At 37.4% G+C, this 24,418-nt stretch overlaps 2 protein-coding genes across 5 annotated transcripts in view; one reads left to right on the forward strand and one right to left on the reverse strand.

Annotated features, from left to right (window-relative positions):
* The window catches only part of ZZZ3 (zinc finger ZZ-type containing 3), a 69,044-nt gene extending 46,415 nt beyond the window's left edge, over positions 1-22,629 (forward strand). For 2 of the 4 annotated variants that reach the window (XM_068406118.1, XM_068406119.1), the window contains exons 6-13: positions 28-146; positions 447-518; positions 698-799; positions 2,117-2,212; positions 12,510-12,662; positions 16,064-16,198; positions 18,939-19,039; positions 19,404-22,629. In XM_068406118.1, the coding sequence (XP_068262219.1) occupies positions 28-146; positions 447-518; positions 698-799; positions 2,117-2,212; positions 12,510-12,662; positions 16,064-16,198; positions 18,939-19,039; positions 19,404-19,548 (923 nt within the window). In that variant the 3' untranslated portion in view covers positions 19,549-22,629. The remainder of the gene's footprint in view (positions 1-27; positions 147-446; positions 519-697; positions 800-2,116; positions 2,213-12,509; positions 12,663-16,063; positions 16,199-18,938; positions 19,040-19,403) is intronic. The other 2 variants (XM_068406120.1, XM_068406121.1) reach the window with 2 other exon arrangements.
* The window catches only part of AK5 (adenylate kinase 5), a 95,588-nt gene continuing 93,694 nt past the window's right edge, over positions 22,525-24,418 (reverse strand). The window contains exon 14 of the mRNA XM_068406123.1: positions 22,525-24,013. Within this exon, the coding sequence (XP_068262224.1) occupies positions 23,903-24,013 (111 nt within the window). The 3' untranslated portion in view covers positions 22,525-23,902. The remainder of the gene's footprint in view (positions 24,014-24,418) is intronic.

The raw sequence follows: 24,418 nt of genomic DNA on the forward strand, positions 1-24,418 counted from the left end.
ATAATACCTTTTTTGTGTTGCTTACAGTAGGTATACCTGCAAGACCAAAAAGTCCTTTGGATCCCAAGAAGGATGGAGAGTCTGTTTCATACTCTGTCTTGCCTTTAAGTGATGGTCCAGAAGGTTCTACAAACAGTCGTCCACAGGTAGTTGTTACAAAAGGAAAGATAAAATGTTACAAAATTTACTTTTGAATTTTTTTCATTTTCTTTTTTGAGTATGTGGGTAATCTTAACTCTTACTTCAAATGTTAATGTTGGTGATGACATTTCATTCATGCTCAAATCAGAGAACTTATTTTTGGTTTAGGCAAATTTTATTTCCAGTTTTCATGTGTTTATTTGGTTTGGTTTTGGTTTCACTTAGGTAGAAAAAGGGTTAAAATCAGGTTATCATAATTGTACTTTTTCTAAACACATTCTATTTTGTATACTGTATTTGAGCAGATGATAAGAGGACGACTTTGCGATGAGACCAAACCTGAAACTTTTAACCAGCTGTGGACTGTAGAGGAACAGGTAATGGGGAACTTCCATTTTGTAGCTGTGGGTAACATACATGAGAATAAAAGCAAATTGTGTGATGATGTTTAAGCACTTAGAAGTTTAGAGTCACATGTATGTAGATACTCATCTTTTGACAACTCATACCTCTACTAGGAAAGATTTTTCTTTTTTTTTTCCCCCGTTTGATTTAGAAAAAACTTGAGCAATTGCTTTTGAAGTATCCACCAGAGGAAGTAGAGTCCCGACGGTGGCAGAAGATAGCTGATGAACTGGGAAATAGAACAGCAAAGCAGGTAACAAGTAAAACACTTGGAGAAGTAATCCCGTTCCTTGACTTTTTTTTTTTTTAAAAGCTTTTTAGGAAGCACTGATAAGTGTTGACGAGAAACATGGATGTAATCTCTTAAGTAATTTATTTCTAATTTTCTGTCAAAAAAAACCAATTCATAAACTGAGGCATTAAAAAAGAGGGTTTATTTTTTGTAAATGTTCATAATTAAAGCAATAAAACTTATTTTACTAGAAAAAAGATTTGACTGCTTGGGATTGTTTGAGTGCTTGTGCTGTGGTGGTAGTGATGTCAGTCACTGCATCCTAGCGGTGATATCCTAGCAGATACAGATTCACAGAAGATTTATTTATAGATGTCTTTTTTTTTTTTGAAATACCAACAAATAAAATCCAGTATCTTTTCAGTAGTCTCTTTTTCTTAAAAATGTAACAGCATGGTCTGCATTTCACTAATAACAATGCGACCCTTATTCTTCATCTCAAATATAGAATTTTAAAAGTGCCCCAAAGCCCATGACAAAGCTCCCAGACCTAGCTGTTCATTAGATTTTGACAGCTTGCATTTAATTCTATATAGGAAGTACAGTGACACCAACTGTTCCCAGACTGAGTTACGTTGGAGTGCTGAATTTTCTGCACCTCAATACTGTAGAATGGGCAGACATTTTAATACTTGCAGACAGAAGAATTAGTTCTGTACTGGGGCTGAGGTCCACAAAAGGACACAGATGTGGAGACGCAGAGTGTTTCTGCACCTGACATGATTTCTGCATTTTGACCAGAAGTAAAAAATGCTGTTGTTCTGTGTTCACAGTATTTTAATTTCTCCTATTTCAGTTGTACACTTTCAGGTAAAAGTATACTTAAGTATTTCAATATACAATATTACCTCATCTCTGATCATATCTTTACTTACAGGTGTATTTCTCCATACATGAAAAAATTAAAATATATGCTTACTTATTTAATAAATAAAATGTAGAAGTACTTTCTGTATGCTAACTATGCATAATTTATTTGTCATTGTTAAGCTTCAGCAGGTAGCAAAATACTAAAACTCTTTGCTTTCTATCACAATTTTTGCTAGATTTCCTGTTTACTTTTAAGCAAAGGTAGTTTTTTTCTCTCAAAGCCTTTGAAGTATCTGGAAATATTACAAATGCAGCTTTGCAAGATAGGTAATGGTTAGAGTAGTTGTTGCAAAGTACAAAATGAGGATTTCTTGTCCTTGTACCCATGTATCAATGCTGGCAAAATTTTGAAGTGAAGGCCTGCTACATTTCATTTGACATTTAATTGTCGCATGTTGGTTTTTCTAGGTTGCCAGTAGAGTGCAAAAATATTTTATTAAACTGACTAAAGCTGGTATTCCAGTTCCAGGAAGAACTCCAAACTTATATTTATACTCCAAAAAGGTGAGACAATATTACAGCAGAAATTCTGTATTTCTGTTTGCATTTATGTGCAAAATGAGTCTAAATCATTAATATTTTCAATAGATTTAAGTCTTGATTAGTGCTTTCTTACTAACTAGTTCCACCTTGCATGCATTTCTTACTTAATAAGTAGTCTTTTGCCATTAGCACTGTAGAGTGAGTTGGGTGTTACTCTAGTTTCTCATCAACATCTGTTAATTACCTCTATCGGATCATGTCAGGGACATGAAGTGTCAGAAAAGAGAACACAGCAGTTGGATCACAGGCTGAACTAACAGGGTTGAATGATTGGTCTTGGGGTACTTTTTCTTCATTTGTATGTTTACTGTACTTGATCTAGAAGAGCATAATGAGAACCCTGTTGAAAGAGGATAAGCAGCCCTATAATTCGTATTGTACAGTCATCTTCTCATTAACAAAACCAAAGAAAATTATGTATAACAGCATACTGAACTGGCACAAACATAGGCTTAAGACTGAAATGCCATGTCTGTCTTTGACTTGCAACATACCTGACCATTAAAACAGAATGGTCATATAAATGACCATTAAAATACGATGCTTTTCCTGATCTTGGAAGGGACAAGAAACGAGCTCCTGAGAAATCTTCTTAATTTGCGAAAGAAAAGACTCTAGATTTCTGTGCGGACTAGTCATGTATTTTGATTTAAATAATGTTGTACTCTTGGGTACTAATGAGGACCCTAGATATTTGAAGAGGGCTGTCTTAGGTTTTGTGGGGGTTTTGTTTGTTGGGTATTTTTTTTTGTTACCATTGTGTTTACAAAAGTTTTTCAAAACCTGTTACAATGGTGTTTTGTAGAGTAATATTACTTTTTTGTATCCAGGTGTCTGTGATGTTTTCTGATTAAGATGAGAGTAAGCCTTACATTGATTCTGCAAAAAGGCAAATTTGCAGATTTAGTCCCTTGAAAGGCTGGGAACAAAAGTTACTACCAGAGGGGCCTGAGAGAAAGTTCTACCACAGCTCATCTCTAATGATCTAAAATGTTACATGCCTCCAGTTGTCTCCTAGTATTCTCTGAAGTTACTGCAAACAATGCGTGCTCGTATCAGAGGCTGTCCAGTTTGCCATCCATCATGGCAATGCCATTTTACTTTCACCAGGATTTTAATCTACTATTGTGCTTTATAAACAGAGGCAGGGAAGGTGCAGGCATGGCTCTGTCTGGCACCTTGTCTATTGGAAAAGTGCTTTCTGGCAGAAGAACCAAAAATACAGCTGGAAACATTGTTACCTTAAATACTGTGCTGAGATTCATCTGTTAGAACTCTAAATTACTTGTACAGTTTACCATACTGTGGGGCTAATTTCAAGAGGGGTTGCAAATTTAGTTTTGAAATTATAATCCTTTGAGTTCTTTATGTCACCTTACCATTTTAAATTACCTTAGTCACATGTCTTTTCTTCTTTCCTCTTAGTTTGGAAAGAGTGTTAGTACAGAATGTGAGCAGTGCTGCCAGGCAGCAGATCACTGTATTTGATAAATAGTGGGAAAATTTAATCAGTACATGTGTGACATTTTAACCATAGTTTTCACTAATTTGAACAGTGATCCATAAAGTTCTTTAACTCCACTGATGTGAATACAAACCCAGCATAACCAAGAGTGAAGCATGTTTTTTATAAAATTCTTAACATTCTCATACCGCAGTGGTAATGCTGCCATGCTACAGATTTTTCTTAAGCTTATATGTAGAACAAATCTAATACTTACGTCTGTTTTCACAGTATGTTTCATATCCTTATTACCAAGTCATAAGAGTAAGGTCATTGTGCCCTGGTTTGTATTAAGGTAGCGTCTCCATTTTATATTTCTGTCCCAGGTAAGAAATACAGCAGATGAAAAGATCAAACAAATAGCGTATGTGGGGAATTGAGCTCTCAGTCTGCTAATATAGCTGTCTACTTAGAGCACAGATTGACAGCACTGTACTGGGCTGTAGTTATTCCCAAGTCTCCAATGGAGATAACACAATGTGGCAGAAAGGAAATGCACGGTGTATTGGAAGCCTGGGTCATGCTTGTTGAGAGGGCGTGGAGTAAATGCACGCAGATCAATATGATCGTTAAGCAGATCTCGTTTATTTACGTATCTGAGGGTACATTTATACTATTCCATTGAGGGTGCATTTATACTATTCTATTTTTGTACACACTCTGTGTACATGTCATTTCTATTATGATTGGTTAGTATGCTTTGTTCACACGCCTCTATATTAGTTCTGATTGGCTTATGCTAAAAAGCTATATCTTGCAGGTGCAGCATTCTTTCTTATTTTTCAACTTCCCCATATCTTATTTTTCTCATAGCCAAAGTCCTTGTTCTTTATTATGATTGGCTAGTTCATTACCACCCCATTACCACCCCCTGGACATGCCTGGACATAGCTCGTTCAGTACCTCGTTCCCACCATTGTCCCGTGGGAACCCCACAAATCCCCCTTTTTGTTTTTGAACGAGCTATGTCCTGTTTTGTCTTTGTTTTTTACTTAATCCTGATTCCCTGTGTCTCGCAGAGCCCGGTCAGAGAATCCCAGCCTTGGTTACCCATAAATTCTGCTCTCTGTTGTTGTGCCAAAAAGGCTGTATTGACCATTCGTTGTACAGTTCTCTGCAAACATGCAAACAAACAGGGTAACACAAGTAGGATAATGCCTATTATAAACATTCCCATAAGTAAACTCTATCTACAAAACATGTAGTTTGGCTACATATGCTGCTTCAGAACATACTGTTATTCTCTATTATTCTAGCTGAAAGGAAAATTACTGACAGGAAAGCTGATTCTGTATAAAGGTAACACAGAGCAGGCCTTTTAGAGCCTACTCTGAGGCCTACTCTTGCTAAATCGTTGCTAAACCATCCAGTATCAATTTCCCCCTTTGGAAGTAGTTAGATTTATTATCTCACTACTTCCATATACTATTCTCAATGATTGTCTTAACACAACCCATGTTTTGTTGAGCCAACTATTTTCTGCTGCATCCCTAATTGCCCTGCCGTCTTCTGCTACTCTCTGTCGGATCTCCGGATCTAGATTCCACCTCCACATATGGTTTAATACACTTGATCAGAAACCACCGTACTCCTGTGCCTGTAGAGACAGAAGCATAACCTCGACCCATTAGTAATAGTTCCCCTGGTCCTAACCACTCGTTAGTACCTGGTTCCCTATACCACACTTTGCCTTTGTTTTTCACATAGCTTGCTCCCTGTCGAACTGCCTCCCAATGTATTACAATTGGGGGTCGCTCCTTATCTCCTGCTAAAGTTAAATGGTTAAGTACATAAACAGCTTTTGCAAGTCTCTCAGAAGGTTCAGTCACCTCTCCCCCTTTTTGTTTTTGCAGAAGCTGTTTCAATGTACTATGAGCACGTTCCACAATCGCCTGACCCGTAGGCGAATGAGGAATCCCAGTGACATGTGTAATACCCCATAGTTGACAAAATTGACGAAAAATCTGTGAACAATATGCTGGTCCATTATCAGTCTTAAGTTGTTGTGGAACCCCAAGACTTGCAAAGCAAGCAAGTAAATGTCGTTTGACATGACGACCTGTTTCCCCAGTTTGTGCTGTTGCCCATATCACATGTGAAAACGTATCAACAGATACATGAACATATTTGAGCCTTCCAAATTCTGCAATGTGAGTAACATCCATTTGCCACAGTTGCAACGCACACAACCCTCGAGGATTTACCCCTATCCCAATTCCCACGCCAATTTTCTGACAATTAGGACAAGCACTAACTAATTCACGTGCTTGTGCCATGGTGAGTTGAAATTGTTTCGCTAGCATTTTCGCTGATTGATGAAAGAATTGATGGGATAGGCGAGCTTGTTCAAATAAATTTGGTGATATTTGCGTATAGGACACAAGTGTGTCTGCTTTATTATTGCCAATGCTCAAACCTTGATCAAATTGATGACTACGAATGTGAGTAACAAAATAAGGTACCTCTCTGAGGTTTATTGCCTGATGCAACTGTAACAAAATGGTGTAAAGTCGCATATTCTTCACTGGTCGTATAAAAGCTCTTTCAATTTGATTTACAATGCCTGCTGCATAAAGAGAGTCTGTTACAATATTTACAGGTAAATCCTTCCATTTTACAAAAACCTGATATATTGCAAAAAATTCAAGTGTCTGCAATGAGTCCTCAGTTTGTCCTGAGAATTTGCAATGTTTCCATTGTCCATCCTCTTGCCAGGTAATAACTGCTGAATGTGATCGCTTTCCTGCATCAGTAAAAACAGTTAGTCCAGTTACAGGTATCTCTGATCTGATAGGTTTTTCTTCCCAATCCTGTTTGCAAATAAACTGTAGCTTTTTATCTCTTGGCAAATGTGTTACCAATTGTCCAGTAAAGTCCTGTAAGGCCATTTGAAAAAGAGTTGACTGATTTGTTAACCACTGTAGATATTCCTTTCTGATAGGTAAATAGATAGCATCTGAGTCTAGTCCGGTAATGTCTGTAATCCTTTTATGTACTTTGATAAGCAATTGTGCTATTGCTTCCACTCTGGTACAAATTGTTGTTTTAGGATGAAAAACCAAAGAGTCCACTCGAGCATTGCCTTCTGCAATAAACCCAGGCAAATTAGTATGATTTCTTACATGTAAAACATAAAACAATGCAGTTCGGATTTGAATTTCTTGCCACAGAGCTCGCAGCAATTCAAAACCACACTGATTACATATATGCTCTATAACAGATCTATCCAATTGCTTTATAATGCCAGCTACATATGCTGAATCAGTAATCAAATTAAAGGGAATGGGAAAATTCTGAAATATTTTTAATACAGCTCATAATTCTACCACCTGAGGTGAACCCTTTTGTTGTACTACCATAGATTCCCACTTGCCATCAGAATACCAGACAAGGCCTGCCTTGCCTGTGTTCCCAGATCCATCCGTAAAAATGGTAGTTCCATCCACAGGAGTGTCTGCGCACCACACTCCTGTGGCAATTGGAAGTTCCACACTCAATTTTATGACAGGATGGGAGGGTAAGTGGTAAACAACCTGTCCCGAGAAATTCTCCATAGCTGTTTGCAAAGCAAAGCTATTAGCCATACACTACTCAAAATATTGAGCTGCAATAGGAACGGTTAGTGATGCAGGGATCTCTGGCCACAAGCTCCCGACATCGCATCCGTCCTTTGATGAATAATCTGTGCCAATAGCTCTGTAACGAATCTGATCATTCTGAATTCCATTGACCAATTATTGCATACGGAATTTGCCTATCAAACAAAGTGATAATTTGTATTTCCTGATTCAAATCAATACGATGTACAAATTTGGAATGTAGCCTGCTTTCTATTTCTGTAATCAGTTGCTGTATCTCTGAAGTAGTGTGTCGTGGTGCTGTTAAAGTTGTGTCCCCTGCTAATAATTGGAATAGAGACTGCAATTGTGACGACGTAAGCCCCAAGTACGGCCACAGCCATAACTTGAGCCTTATGTTCCACAGTACCCACTTTTGCACATGCCTTTATCATAGCATTCAAATCTGTTTTTCCAGGTAAAGCTTCAATGATCTTTTGACAATCAGCATTAGCATTATCCCTGTTTGCCACAGGTCCAAGGCTTGGCAGCCGCACAGGTTAACCCTGCATGGAAACACCAGTCCTGCGCTCCCTGCGGTTTGGGCTGCGAGTTAACTGCATAGGCCTGGAACTGGTTGGGAAGATTCATTTGTGTCAGCATACGGTTCCCCTGCCCTGCATTCTGCAGCTGGTTGTTATCAGCTGACCTTGAGCATTATACTGAGACCTGAACAGCTTCACAAAATGCCCTAGCTTCCCACAGCAATGACACATCAAAACAGAGTTATCTCTCCCACTCAGCTTCAACTTCTTAAGGCAGTTTTTCTTAAAGTGACCTTCCTGCTCGCATGTATAACAACGATGAACTACCTTAATTGCCGCCGCAAAAGTTTTTGCTAAATACTCCATCTGAAATATGGTGGTTCCTACTTTCTCACAAGCATCCATTAGCTCAGTTAAGGTGGCGTTACGATTTGCCATCCCTGCAACAACTTTTCTGCAGTCCTCACCTGTGTTGTCCCTCGCCAACTATAGTGGCAATGCTTCTTTTACAATTTTCCAATCTAACGGTTGCCAAATATTTCTTCCCTCAGGACCCGCACCCACAATCACCGGATATGCTTGTGGAATTATAACTCCTAATAACACATCTCAAATGATCCCTTTCCATTTCACTCCTCCCCCCCCCTCCCCTGTATACGCGGGCAGACGCTGACCCTCTCCGCCACCTCCCACATTACCAGATGGACGCAAACCTCCCCCCCCCGCCCTGATCTAAAGGTGGAGTAGGGATTTGCAAAGGAGGTTGAGGTGGCCCTAATACTTGTCCCGAACACAGAGGGGGGGTTTTGGGGAGACATAGTCACGTGTCCCGAGGCGTTGGCTGTACGATGCTGCTGCAATTCCGTCTTTAATTCTTCCAGTCGTCTACCAAGCTCTGTCATGTCAAGTTCATGTCCATTTCGTGATGGTAACGGTCCTTTAAGTCCTTGTGACTCTGGTACTGCTGACTCCTTAAACGGCAACTTTAACGGTGGTCGTTTAGCGCCGGAATGTAAACTTTGTTCAACAGACTCAGGAAACGGCGAATCCGGTAAAGGTGGATACGAAGCAGGTTTACCCTCCTTCTTGTCCTCCTGCTCAGCCTCATCCGTAGACAGATCAATAAGAGGAGGAGGGGGTTTTGGCCAATTCTCCTGTTCAGCGTCTGAATCAATTAGTCCAAATCGAGTTCGTGTTTTAGGGCGCACTACCGGTTCTGATGGATCTGTAGGGCGCACTACCGTTTTTGATAGATCTCTATCTATTTTACTCGCTCCCCACTCCTCAGCTTTTTTCAGAGCCGTCCGTACCGACGGCGATAAAGGAGCTGCCACCGGTACAGCCACCGGGGCCGTGGGAGGTGTTGGTCCCGCAAACAGTGAGGGGGTAGTAGACGTCTGCGGTCCTAAAGCCATAAAAGCTGAATGTGTAACTTCTCTCTCTGCTTTTATTCCTTTTAACACTTCACTAACCAGCTTCCATGTAGCAGACAATTTAAAGGCTTCCTTATCACCACTTGACACCGCATTCCAGAGAGAGTCACAAATCTTCTCCCATAAAGGCACTTCAAAGACATCATTAAGGGTTGTAAAATGTCCTTTGTCTTTTGCCCAAAGGAGTAACTGCTTTAACGCAGCTTCGTCATATTTAATTCCTCTCTCAGAGAGTATATGTTGGAGGAGTTTCACCACTGCCACTTCTGTCTTGGTCAGGGTAGACCCCATTCCTCCCCCAGCTGCCTGGGAAGCCCTACCCAGGTTTTCCTTTGCTAGCAACACTCAGGCTTACCGCATCCGTTCCTGCCGGTGCGAAAATCCAGTGCCGGGGCAGCACTCTACAGCTGGCTTCCTCTCACCCTTTCCTTTCGTGCCGTTGTCCGCTGCTTCTCCGCAGTCTCCGGCCGAAGGCCCCTGGTCCGGGGGAAAGTCCCTGTTCGGGCGCCACTTGTTGAGAGGGCGTGGAGTAAATGCACGCAGACCAATATGATCGTTAAGCAGATCTCGTTTATTTACGTATCTGAGGGTACATTTATACTATTCCATTGAGGGTGCATTTATACTGTTCTATTTTTGTACACACTCTGTGTACATGTCATTTCTATTATGATTGGTTAGTATGCTTTGTTCACACGCCTCTATATTAGTTCTGATTGGCTTATGCTAAAAAGCTATATCTTGCAGGTGCAGCATTCTTTCTTATTTTTCAACTTCCCCATATCTTATTTTTCTCATAGCCAAAGTCCTTGTTCTTTATTATGATTGGCTAGTTCATTACCACCCCATTACCACCCCCTGGACATGCCTGGACATAGCTCGTTCAGTACCTCGTTCCCACCATTGTCCCGTGGGAACCCCACAATGCTTATGCTGTGCTCGTCCTTATTTTGATATTGAGTATGCACATATGCTGTAAACTGCGGTATCTGCTTTATTGCCAGTAACAGAAGTATGAAAATTGGATGCTGATACATAAAGCACATATCTATGGGAGAATAAAAAACATAGATGTATTTAATGTAAATAATTGTGTCAAAAGAAATGCTTCACAAGAAGGTACTTGCATTTCTCCATGGGGATTGCCCAGGATGCCTTTTTTAAATGGTTATGGGGGAGGTGAGAAGCCTATTCAGTTCTTGAACATCTTGTTGAAGTTACTGTGTATATCTCCTCATATGGCATAATGTCTCTTCCGATAAGTGATACAGGAAATTAAACAGGATGCATCCGCTTATTTTCCTGTATAACCATCATCTGCTACTGGTGAAAATAAAACTGAAACAGAGATTTAGGACTCTAGTATTCAGTTCTTCAGTTATGGCTTATCATTTTCAATTTAATGCTTATACAATATCATTAGTGCACCTGCTTTTAAGCTTAATCCAGAAGATATATTTCCCACAGGAAAAATTATTTTTTAACTGTCTGCTTTTATGTAGTATTTTAGTTCATTCTTCACCAGAAGTAGAATCATGTTAAAAAGAGAATTTAAATCCTCAGTTAAATTCCTAGGTCATAACTGTATGCATAACACTGCTACTATTTAAGTGTAGACACAGTTTTCCTTTCTTGATTTTCAGATGTAGTATTGAATTGCGATCTTTTCTATTAACAGAAAATTTAAATCACTGTGTCAGCTCAAGCTGGAATACTGTCTAGCCTTATAAATGAAAGGATTTTGGGGGAGTTGAAATCTTAAAGGAAGCCAGAAAAGCAGCAAAACACAGCAAGTCGGTGATCATGAGGCAGAAGGTGGAAAGGATACTACACAAGGATAGTACATTAGTCTTAGGACAAAATGTTCATTTTTATTCTATGCACTGTAGTTGTTCAGCAGATCTGAGGTACCAGCTTCCAATCGTGACTACAAACTTCATCTCTTCCCTTAAGAGTGAATGGGGCCAGTCTCAGTTCCGTGTTACAATTCTGTCTGCATAGCTACATTCCATCTAAGAAAATTTGTGTGATCTTTGCCTTTACTTTTTGAACTGTGCACAACTGTAAAATAATGCTAGATCGCTTTTTAGAGGTTGAATCCGTCTTTAGGAATAAACGGTTGTATTACAGCATTACAGGTTTGTAACTGATTTAGGAACCTTCGGGATAAAAAGTCTTACGTAAAAAGCAAAAGTACTAACTATTGTAAATATTCCTTATGCTTTATCTGTATGACAGAAGTTAAACACAGCGTAAGACAATCCTCTCTTTACTTTGTTATTACTGCTGAATTGTGATTCACACTGTTTTCTTTAAATTGAGAAATGTAAGATTTCACATTTAAGATGTCAAAATGCTGGTGTGGAAAGTAGCTAAGTAAAAAGTTGAGTCGGTTTCATTCACCCTAAATTCTTCTTTTTTTTATATTTAATATTCTTCCATGGGGAATAAGTAATAGGGGCTGAGTGCCTTTAAGTAATCTATTTTTAAACTGCCGTGCATTCTACACCCTCAGACAGCATTAAAGTTGAAAGGTTTTAGATATACACTAATGGAGTAATTTATCTCATCTAACATTTTTTAGGTTCATATTCCAGTCAGTGGCAATGAAAAAGAACCTTCAGAGAGCAATTTTTTATAACTCTTAGAAACCTCTTTTATGGTGGAATGAATTGCCTTTTTGTCTCCTTGGACCAGGAAAGAGATCTGGACAATTAGCCTAGACTTCTATATTCTAAGGCACAAATTAATACAAGAAGTTGATGATAAGTGTCAAGCATGAACTGGTCTCTTGGATCTTGGACCTGTGCAAAACTACTTTTGTTTAGTCTTGCACTCATACCATTCATGACTCTTGGAAGTCTTTTGGTATCTCTGCACTTTGGTTCTCAGTCTTCACAATTCTAACAGCTTTTTTTTTCTGTTTTTCTATTGTTGTCCATCTCATTTATTTAGATGGCAGGGTTTTTATGGTAAGAGCTCTTTCTTACTGGGTTCTTACCAAAGAAGTGTTGCACTGTTCTTCTGATTTCACGTGTTACGAGGGAGAAAGTCTCCATCTGTATGAGGCTCTGATAGAGAGGTTCAACTAAAAATAATTGGAAATATGATAGACTGTTTAGTGCAGAAGAGCAAATTTCTGCTAAGGTTTTATCGATGAGGATTACTTAAATAATAACCAAGGAATTTTAAAAAAAATATATCATTTTTTCACTGTAGTCGTCAAGTAGGCGGCAGCATCCTTTAAATAAACATCTCTTCAAACCTTCAACTTTCATGACATCTCATGAACCTCCAGTTTATATGGATGAAGATGATGACAGATCCAGTTTTCAGAGCCATATGGATACTGCAGCAGAAGAGGAAGTATCGGTATGTCATTTAAATCAGTCAGAGAATGTATTGCTTACTGTCATTTTAACCTTGTTTAATGAATAATATGAGGATTAAGCATCTTTGCCATAAAATAAATATCATCAAGTAAGTATTAAGCCGTGGTAAGATTCATGAGCCATGTTGAATTATAAACACATCATTAATATAAAGGCCCCCAACTGCAGAAAATTTAGAGCAAATCAGAAGGGAAGTATGTAAAAGAAGTAATAAATGGTTTTGTCCTGAAACAGCTCTAAAAAGTCTAGTTCCATATTTTCAAAAAGTGATCTGACATGAGAACAGTTTGAAAATCATATAAACTATATAGTTACAATTCTGGTTATTAAAGATGTGTTGTATTAGAAAAGTTACACAGAGCCGTGGTAAAACTTGAATGCTTTTGGCATCATTGCTCTTTGTCTTCCTTCACTGACTGAATTAATTATGGATTTTTTAAAAATCCGCTTCAAAGCGTGAACTAACAGACTGAGTTGTCAACCAGCAAATGTGTGTGTGTTTAGAGGCAAATTCTAGTAGACATCCTAACCCAATGTATTATTACAACATGTAGTGTACCGCTTTCCTAATTTATCACATGTGATAATACTTCAAGAATTTAGACATATGTCTTTCCCACTTCCATACAGAGGGGCTATGTCCTACTGCTAGGATACTGGACAAGAATCACAACTGGTGTGAAGCACTGTGGCTTTACTGTGCTTAGACTGAAGAACCTGACTTGCTAAATTTTTTTTTTTTTGTGAGCCTAGTGACATCTTTTGTGTGAAAAGCTTGTTGCATAACAGAAGTATTAAGGCCACCCAGTATAAGTCCATTCATTTTCTTTCTTGACTTTTTTACATGCATTGCATAATCTTCCCTATTATTAAATTTACTAATCTGTTACTCAGTCTTAAATCCCATCTTCACTCATGTTCTGTATTCTCTCTCTGATGGTCTTTTGATTCATCTACAGACATTCCTGATAACTTTGCATATTCCAATAAGAACCTTAAAAGGCCTTGAAAGAAAAATGCATATTAGAAGAGATGCAGATTACTATTATTTATCTCAATGGAACTGTTTTTTGAGCAAATGTTCTTTCATTTTGTATTGTTTTTAAATACGTGTTTTCTAACTCCTCTGAATATTTTCCTAAAACATTTTGGTTTTGCTATGGTGTCCTACTTCTTAATAAATACAGGCACCATAAATTAACTGGGATTTATTTTAATTTGGGTAGAAGTTACTGGTTTGCTCTTTTGCAGTGATAATGGTGGACTTGTGCCCCTGTTTGTTTTTTGGGTTTTTTGGGGTTTGGTTTTTTTTTTGGAAATTTGGCTTAATCTTTTCTTTCTTCACTAGTGCAGCATTTCCAGATGGATATATTTCTGGAAAGACACAGGTGAGCTCAGTTACCAAAAAGATCCCCATTATCAGTGCAAAATAGAAGCAATTTGGAAGAAAAAAGAGATCATGAACTGTATTCAAAATGAATGTACAAGATTCTGTTCTTATGTTAAAAGTCGGGTCTCTTAGTGACAGTCACTGTCGTGGAGAAAAATACTTTGCATCAGCATGGTGGAGGAGAGATTCAGTGTAGCAAGAAAATTATGGGAAAGGTTTTCTTAGAGTTCTTTCCAGTGGAAGTACCAGGTGCTGTTCCCTGTAAAGACAAAAGATTTTGCCTGGGTATTACCAGTCAGCTTGACTGGCATAAGTGTTCCTGAAAAATTGTTTTAGCATAAATGAGTTATTCCTAAGTGAACTACTTACTATTCCAGAATGAAGTGTCCACACAGGGAGCTATTATAGCGTAGTTTATTCAATACACAGTTATTTTGTGCCAGGCAGTTTTTCTCAGAAAAACTTCTGAGATTTGCATGGAAGGTGAATCCCTATTTTATATTAGGAGAATATAGCTTATCACCACGCAATTTAATCATGTCATTTAACCTTGATTTTTCTGAACATTTGCAGTCTAGTCCTTTATATAGGTTCATAATTACCTTTAGGCCTTTAGAAATTTAACGCTACAGAGCAAGCCTCTTTCCCTCACTTCCTTTAATAAACTTACTAAATAATAAAGATTCTTTAATCTTCATGGATTTGTAAAAAGCAATTGAAATTATTATCTAAGCTACATTAGAAAAATTTTGATTACTATCTTGTAGTTGTTTTCCATAGCTGAATGTTCCTATCAGCACAGGATCTGAAAACTGCTCTACATCAATAAACACTTGGCATCTTTGAAAACAGCTGACATCTACCATGTACAGCTCCTACAATTAAATAGCCATCTTGAAATGGGCATCTGAATTAGAATGAGAGCTTCTGTCTTCTCATAGCGTAGAGGTCCTCAACCTTTGTTGAAGGAAATTGGATGAGAAAAAACAGACATGGTGTGTTTCTTTAAAAAGAGAGAATCCTTTGTTATAAATCTCTGTCAAAGTTGTATGCACCAGCCTGTAGGGAGACAAACTTTTTCATAATTTAGGAAAAATAGCAATCTATTTTCTTAAGCTATTAAGAGAGAGCATGAAGTAAAGGGATGAAGGAGTTGGATAACGCTGAAACTTCTACTCTTCCGGTCATGGAATGATGCTTCTGATCACTTTTTATTCTTACAGGTAAAGGTGAGAAGTTAATACTGTTAAGATTGACTGTCTCCATACATATAATGGAAGCTGGGAACTGTCTTGATTTATGGATCTTTTAAAAGTCTGAGTTTGTGCAAAAATTCTTAAAACTGTAAAAAGTTTTTGGGTGTCCTTTGTTTTTAATATTTTCACAGCTTTGAAAGTTCTTCAAAGCAGTGATGGTAACTGTCCTTAGAATAGTAGTATTCCATTCCATTCCACAGAATAGTAAAGAGAAAGATCAATTAACTTGACAAAACTGACCTGAAATTTGAATTCTCAAGTATAATATCTGTTGCCACTTATTTAAAACCGAAATAAAATAGCTTTGTCTTAAACAAAAGCTAAGTCTTTCACGGCAGCTGTCATTTTGCCTGCAGTGTATGGACAAGTGGATTGTATGCGAATTGCAGTTAGGCATCTAAGATGAGAAAAAACCTAGGAATTAGTTAGGCTCTGCTGCCTCCTTTATACTACAGCTAAGCTCTTCACCAGAAGAAACTTGTTTGTAGGATAATGGTTTTTTGTTTTAATGCAAACAATAAAGTATAAATAATACAAATTAAAATGTAAGTTAGCTGTATGTGCTGTTTTGTGCTATGTTTTTAAAAATAATTTCCCAGTATGTTTCTTAGTTAGAATATATTGCCAGCATTTTCTCAAAGGTAATCATACATAGTGATTATGGAATATATCTCTTACTAGTTACTATATTTCTAAAGTAAAGAATGTTTCTCATTTATTTTTAACCATGAACAGGATGAAGAGAGTATTCCAATAACATATCGAGAGTTACCTGAATACAAAGAACTGTTAGAGTTTAAAAAATTGAAGAAACAGAAACTCCAGCAGATGCATGCAGAAAGTGGATTTGTACAGCATGTAGGATTCAAGGTGAGTTTAAGAGATGATCTTCTGTTACTCAGTGGACTGTAGAAGGTTTCAAAGATAACATGGTTTGGATTTCCTAAAAAGGCTTTGTTTAATATAGCAAGTTTGGTTCCTTGGTTCTTGTTCACTGTGTCTGCTTTATCTCATCTTCTTTAATAAAAACAACGCAAGTAATTCACTCTTTCCGATAGCTCAGGTTTCACTGAATACTGATATTGTATGAAAATTAATAAGCATGCTGTCTTTTCCTCATTCATATTATGAAAATACAGCTCTAGTGCTAGGTTAAATCATTATAGAATTCCATTTGACACTACAGTCTGTTTTGACTATTATTCATCGATGATAATTCTCTGATTATGAATTTGGAGTCATTTTGCCTCCATCTGAGGCCAAAGAAGGGACAAAGATTTTTAATCAGAACAGTAATAGTTTAGTAATTTTTTTGTTTTGTACTAACTTCCTATCAAGTAATAACTAGCAGAAGTTGAAGCAAGGACACGAAACAATAGTTATGTGAAATTAAGAAAATAAACATTAAGTTAAACTGTTGTGTTGTCTCAGTATCAACCATTAAATAGTTGACGTGAAAGAAGGGGTATTCTCTAAATTATATTTTCAGGTTTGCAAGGGGTTTTCTGTGTAACTGGTTGCTATGTTGGAACAGTTTCTTCACCATGTTTAGTGTTATGCAGCTAGATTTATTTTCTAGTACCCATTTATATAAGAATGCAAAGATATTCAGTTTAAAGTTTAGTTCAAAATGACTGGAAAATTAAGACAGCCTCGTTAGTTGACATTGACAGACTTAATCACAGTGTTAGACCACCAAGGTGCTTTTTATTTTTGCTATTTTTTTTTAAGTTAGCATGGTGTGTTTGGTTTGGGGTTTGGGTGGTTTTTGGGGGGCTTTGTGTTTTTTTTTTTTGTTTTGTTTGTTTTTTTTAAGTTAGCATTGTCTTCCCCAGAATTTAAAACTTTGATGAGGCAGACCAGACTTCTAGGTAACAAACTAGTTGCTTTTTCTACATGAAACTACTCTGAAAAATAAATTGGCATTATGCAGTGTCAAGCATTTAAAGTTTAAAAGTTTCTTTGCAATCTGAATTTGATTTTATTATGCATTATAGTAATTACATGATTATATACTATTTTCCCTCAGGAGTCCTGCCTCGCTTAGTGCACAGGCTGGATAGAACTCACCTGATAAGCAATCATGCAGAACACTTTTGGTTCTGCATGGCCTTCAGCCTCATTTACTACACATTATTCAAACTCTATTTTGAATATTGAATTATTGAATCCCTCGTGGGCTTTTTATGGCTTTCATTGCTATAATATCAGAGCACTTTGCAAATCCTTTTCTTTCTAAGAAAACGAAAGGCACGGTGTTATTTCTGTTTCACAGGGGAAAGAGGGAAGCAGGAGCACAGAAATTAAGGTCAAGGGTTTCCACTATCTTGGTTCTCAAATTGAGATAACTGGAACCATTTTTTATTTTTTTAAAGTATTTAGCATTATACTGAACTTGTTTTCAGAGAACCGCTCTGAAGTATGCTTAGTCCCTCCTCATGATCAGCCTTCAAACTCTGAAAGCCATCTGTGGAAGGAAGCGATAGAGCTGTGACTAAGGTATAAGGTGTTTGTAACCCTGAGTGGATTACTTGTGGCCAGGAACTAGCTGCTCTGCGAGTGGGTTTCACAGATGCTGTGAGAGAACTTCAGGTTCTGAAGGAGGATGAGCTATGGGAGCACAGGCTTGTTTCCCACACTTTTTCCTTTTCAATCCTGTCTCTGCAGCACTCTTACGAAGTTTAGATTTTTGAAAAGTTCTCCTTGCCTCCAAGTCCAGTTTTCCAGGTTTCCTTTTTTTTTTTTTAATGAAATGCCTTTGCATTTCTGCCCCTGTTCTCTACCATCATGAATTTTTCATCCAGTCTTGATGTTTCGAAACCCACTCTCAGAGCAGCTCATTCCCAGCTGTCACTAATCCACTCAGGATTACAAACACCTTACAGACAGGATTTCATCCTATTCGTGCCACACTCTTCTTGCACTTAGCTGCTGTTGTGTTGTCCCTGATTCTTCTCAGGGGATTAGTTCTTGTCTTCCTGCTCAGCTTTAGTTTTAGACTTCTGTCCCCTTCCCTGAATATGTCGTCCCACTTCCTTCTCAGCCACCTGGCTTTTAGTTCCAGCCCACCTATAATGTGTTACTGTATTTCCTGAATTTGAAAGTGCAGCAGTCTGACCTGTCATGTCCTGACCTGCAGCCCATCAGCAGGCTCCCACAAGCTCTGCTGGTCTAGTCCCACTGCTTGCTTCTGCCATGGAAAGTGAATCTATACTTAAACATTTCACATGGTTGGATTTAAGTTATAGAAACATCCCATTCATGTGTCGCAGCCGTTCTTACAGCCGTGTGAGGATAAGGAGTGATGACTGCAGGCAGGACTAGGTCTGCTCTTGTTGGGCAGGAGGATAATGTCAACATGGGGCACTTGGGGAGTGGGAAGCAAAGTGAGAGAAAGACTGATCACTTCTCAGGGCACTGGAGGGCCTCTCCTCCAGTATGAGGACTTCTTTGTCCATGAACACCTTATGGACTGTGGTGAGAAGAATTCAGCTGTGTGGGCTAGTAGTAATTGACCTACATACATGCCTTTCTATATGGTGTATTGATGTATACTGTTACTAACGTAAGTGATGAGCATTGCTGTTTTTTCAACGTTCTTCCATCACAGTGTGATAACTGCGGAATTGAACCTATCCAGGGTGTTCGGTGGCACTGCCAAGACTGCCCTCAAGAAATGTCCTTGGATTTCTGTGATTCTTGTTCTGACTGGTGAGCAGCATCTGCTTCTACTTGTTACTTGTAATTAGCTTGAGTATCTCTCTGTGGCTTAATTGCTGTGTGTGATGGAAATCTTTGCTCCAGCATAGGACATACGTCCTGTATTGGGTGAAGTGGAAGATACTTTAGCATATATTTGTGGGAGATATATTTTATGTGTTCTGGATGTATAATTTTTTTTTTCTTAATACAGTTGACAGATAGGTTTGGTACTGTTAATAGTGGGGGAAATTATATTTATGAATTAATTGTATCAAATTTGGTATGAATCTGTTAATATGGTCACTGTTTCTGAAAGTTAAAGATAAGGAAAATATTTGACTTTTAAACTGTTATCTTTTTCTTTCCCTTGCAGTCTGCATGAAACAGAGATTCATAAGGAAGATCATCAGTTAGAACCTATTTACAGAGCAGAGACATTTTTAGACAGAGACTACTGCATGTCCCAGGGCACCAGTTACAATTATCTTGACCCAAACTACTTTCCAGCAAATAGATGACATGGGAAGCAGATCTACCATCTTGGGTTTACTATCCTCTTTGAAAAATAACAATGGCACCATTGTTAATTCTGTGCACATTTTGGAAAGACTCTGCTTTCCCTAAAATGTCGCTCACAGCATGACAGCTTCCTGGGTGTACTTGTCAAACTACAGCTTCGAGCTGTCATGGTTCTAGATCACTGAACAGCAGCTGAACATTCCTAGTGTGCAGAAGGTTTCGCTGGGAGACTTTTCTTTCACCACATTAGTCATTTGTAGGTGGTGAATCTAAACACAAAAGAAAAACATACAAAAGGGTGAGCCAGAAATGAGAGCACACATTAAAGATAGAGTAAATTCCAAAGGCTTTGAAGAACTTGGCTATAATGAGATCCAGAGGAGATGAAGTATTTATATAAAAACAGTTTAGTAGCTTGCAGTTTTGTTGTGAAATAGTTTTCAGCACAGTAACTGACTTCTTTAGGCAAGGTTTTAACCAATGACAGTGTTTGCTTCTAGGATGTACTCTAAAAAATACTCACTGTCTCAGCGATGGTCAGTTACAGGCCTTTATTAAATTGGAGCTGCTTAATCACATTGACTTTTCAATTTTTTTAATTTTTTTTTTTAAAACCACGATGAACTCTATTTACCAACAGTGAAGCACTACAGGGGGCAACTGTGGCATTGCTTCCTTAACCAGCTCATGGTGTGTGAATGTTATAAAATTGTCACTCAGATATATTTTTTAAATGTAATGTTATATAAGATGATCATGTGATGTGTACAAAATATGGTGAAAAGTGCCAGTGGTAGTAACTGTGTAAAGTCTCTTAATACTCAACATTAACTCCTTTAAAATAAAATACACAGCCTTCTGCCTCTGTATTTGGAGTTGTTAGTGCAACTCATCAAAGAAAACTGCCTAATATAAATCATATATATGGTAATAATTTTTCCTCTTTTGTAGTCTGCACAAGATCCATGAAAGATTGTATTTTTATTACTGTTTAAACAGTGATTAAATTTAGCCTGAGCAGTGAGCAAGGGTTCACATGCATTCTTTTATACTGCTGGATTTTGTTGTGCATCATTTAAAACATTTTGTATGTTTCTTCTTATCTGTGTATACAGTATGTTCTTAAATAATGTTCAATTGTCAGGAGAACTGTGAGAAATAAACTATGTGGATACAGTCTGTTTATATATAGAATGCTTGCTGTGACTTCCTTTCTGTGTAGTTCTGACTTTTTAATCAAGATGCAGAACATTAAAAGGACATTTTAGTACGTCATACAAATATTCACTATGCAGACCTGCAAGATGCCCAGCGCCTTCCTCTGTTGTTAATTGCAATGGGAACTGATGGTGCTCTGTGCCCACTAAAATATGCTTCGCCTTTTGCAGGATTAGCATTTTAGTTCTCTCATCTCTTACTCAGACTGTTCTTTTTCAGATTGCACAAAATTCAGATTTTGTAGCCTTGGTACATTGTATACTATTGTCTGAGAAGCTTTGTAATTATTGTGACATATTTTAGTTAATATATTTTTTATTGAAATGTATAGCTTGTGATTCAGAAACACTTGACTTTTATAACTGTAGTAGACTTCCAGTTGCTTTGAAACTTGAATACTCGGAGTAATTAGCTAGAAAAGAAACTAATTTGACTTAAAAAGATGGCAATAAGAAGGATAATTGGCTGGCTGCACCTACTAACTTTAATTATAAACTGATCAGTATTAAGTTTTGCAATAAATTTAGGTGTAGTTATTTTTTGCTTCAGAAAAAAATAATTTTAAGCATTTAATCTATTTAGAAGGCAATACAGTACAGTTACTAAAACACTGAGCAAGTATCATATGTAAACATATCTCACGTATTTAGTATACTTAAGATAAATTTAATAAACGTTAAAAAAATACAACACAAATTCACATGATGTATTTTAGTTTTTAATTGGAAAAGATACTGCTCTGAGAGGCTCTCGAAGAGAATAAAAAATGTGCTTTCCACATCATTCAGGCTGTTTATAGGAAGCTAGAGCTGGTGAAAGCATATTATCAGGGAGAGAATCTGTGGTAATCTTTGTTTTCTTTTGATACCCTGAAAAAATTACTGGAAGAGAAAAATGAAAGTACATTAGTGAAGATGTGATAAGTGCAAATATTCAGTCATCAGTTTAGGATAGCTAGGGGAGAACAAAAAGCCATGGTATAATTTGAGATTGGAAGCAGAAGGAGAATTTCAAGTCTGAATCACCCAAGAAAGAAGTGTCTTGGATAAGTCCTCTTTTTATTGAATATGTATAAATATTTATATTTCCATATGCATGCATATACAGCTATTTCTCTTGCATACATTATGAACACATGCAGATAGAAATCTAATGCACATACGCCCAATCAAGCATGGGAATTTTTTTGTTTTGTTCCACAGAAAAGACCAGAAGCAGCAGAAAGAAAAAATTAAACTGAAACTGTGTGTTAAATAATTTTTGTAATTTGATTTAAAAAAAAAAAAAAAGCAGCTGATTGTTGCCTTTGTTTCCATCCTGCACAAGTATGATACTCCACGTTTTAACTTATATTTGAATTAGAAGTAATAAAAAATACTCCAGAAAGCCTATCCAGATGCATTTGCAACTCCATGGTTAAATCCAGAATATTTTATATTTTACTTTTTTTTTTTCTTTAGAAAAATACCACACCAGACAGCTGCTAGTGCATCAAGGCTCAGTTTAGAAAAACCTGCCTTCTCAAGCTGATGCATTATGAAAGTCTCTCGCTTACAGCTGTTGTACTGCAGACGTTACTGGTCTGGAGCTGGAGAAGCACTTCCTAGAGCATCAGAGGTAAAATCTAGGTTATAAAAGGACCCAGGGAAGAAGGAATATCCAGGATATGAAGGATAAGAACAGTCCCTTAAAAAATAATTGAACTAGCACTTACAGGGCAAATGCCAAGGAAGAAAAAGAAAACAGAAGAACCTGCTGTGAATGGAGAAAGGACCTATTCTGTAAGCATGCCAATTTGAACTATATTTTCAAGTCATGTACTGTGCTTTAAAAAGGATTAAACCCACATATACTGTAACAAATCATTACTGCTTGTCTTTTTACATGTTTTATTTGTATTATGTCTTCATTACAAGAAAGGTAACTTTAAAAATACAAATCTGCCGCATGAAGTACACCTTGGACAGTAAGAGCAATCATGCAACCCACTTCAACTGTGAATTCAACCAGTAGTTCCAGTAAGAGGATGCAATTACTTTACAGGAATGTCAAACAAGCTTTTATTTAGCTATCAGAATACCAAAGAAACTCCACAATATTTTGGTTAACCTAATGGAAATACGATATGATTTTTACAGACTTTTTTGCAGTTATTACAGATAAATGGCTTACTAAAGGTGCAAGCAATATGAATCAAATAATCCCTGACATTTTCTCCCCTTCCCCCGCCCAAGTTTTGGCAATGCCAGTACAAGACAACAGATGATGATCTGAATTTTGCATTTGAAAAACTTCCGAAGTATGATTTAAAGACATCTTCATACATTCTGTCTCATAGTCAACTTTATATGGAGACTTTCATTAATAGTAAAATGCTGTTAATATGCATAATTACTGGATTTAACTAAACAATACAACCATTATTTTCACCTCAGCTCACAAAACTGGGAAGTTGTCTTTTATCATATCCTACAATTCCCAGCAGCAGACAAGGCTGTCTCAAAAATGGTGTCTGCTCCACGATAATGGATTGACAGACTCACAATATTCAAGCGTATCTTCACCTTCAATTAATTCTTCTGCCTCTTGTAATAGTGTTCTGGGGACGTGTGAAAAGTTTATTTTAACTTTTAGCTTGACTGATTCCAGCTGTCTTATAGTTGCATGTAACAGAGGACAGGTTTTAGTCACTAAAACCCAAGAACAAGTTAAGTGATACCACAAAAATTAATACTGGTAATTAAAATAATAACCAATGGGAAACTTGTACGCGGTAATCTTAATATGCTAACTGGTGAACGATATGGTTGAAGAGCTCACTGCTGGCCAGGCACTGTCTGACTTCCAATCAAACGTATGAGATCATGAAATACAAACCAGAGCTGCTGTTCCCCATGCTGCTTTTAACCCCTGAAGAGCAAACAACCAATAAAACACGATACAGTTCTTAGTGTAGCGTTAGCATACAGACCATTTTCAATTGAGTGTATTGTCAGCACAGAGAAAAAAGGTTTCATCTAAAGTATCATACCACACGCACAAATTCCAGATACCTCTCAAGAAAGCAGTATTGCTTTGAACAGCATTTTAATTGTGACTGTCAAGCGCACGTGCGGTGAGGCTGTGTACACACCATTACTGCGCTTCTGTTGAAAAAGAAAACTCTGCCTCTTCCTTTTTCAGAAAAGAGTCAATTGTCTTGCAGACTTCCAGAAAAACATCTTCCTGTGTTCCTTCTGCATCAACCTGTGAAGCAGGCAAAAACCATTACTTTTGATTAAGTTACAAAGAATTATCTCAGAATCTAAACATTGGCACAAAAAACTGGTCCAATATAAAATAAAAGTTGTTCTGTTTCATGTTATAAGGACGCTACTGTAGAGGAGCAGCTTCCATAAACCAAATTATTTGCTGTGTTACCACAGATTTATATGAGAAGATTCTGTAGGCTCCATCACCTGTATCAAAGTACATTAATGAGTTGAGGGAGCTTAAGCTCTTTTTCCTAAGTACTCGTGTTAAAGTAAAATTACACCTTTGATATACAGAACAGTTTCCAAAGATTTCTAGAAATTATTTTAACATTTAATACCCTCCAGAAGAAACCTCATAGAATAACTTCGATATCGCACCATTAATGAGATGAATAGC

This window comes from Nyctibius grandis, chromosome 8 (genome assembly GCF_013368605.1).
Source record: "Nyctibius grandis isolate bNycGra1 chromosome 8, bNycGra1.pri, whole genome shotgun sequence".
In the NCBI taxonomy this organism is placed as follows: Eukaryota; Metazoa; Chordata; class Aves; order Nyctibiiformes; family Nyctibiidae; genus Nyctibius; species Nyctibius grandis.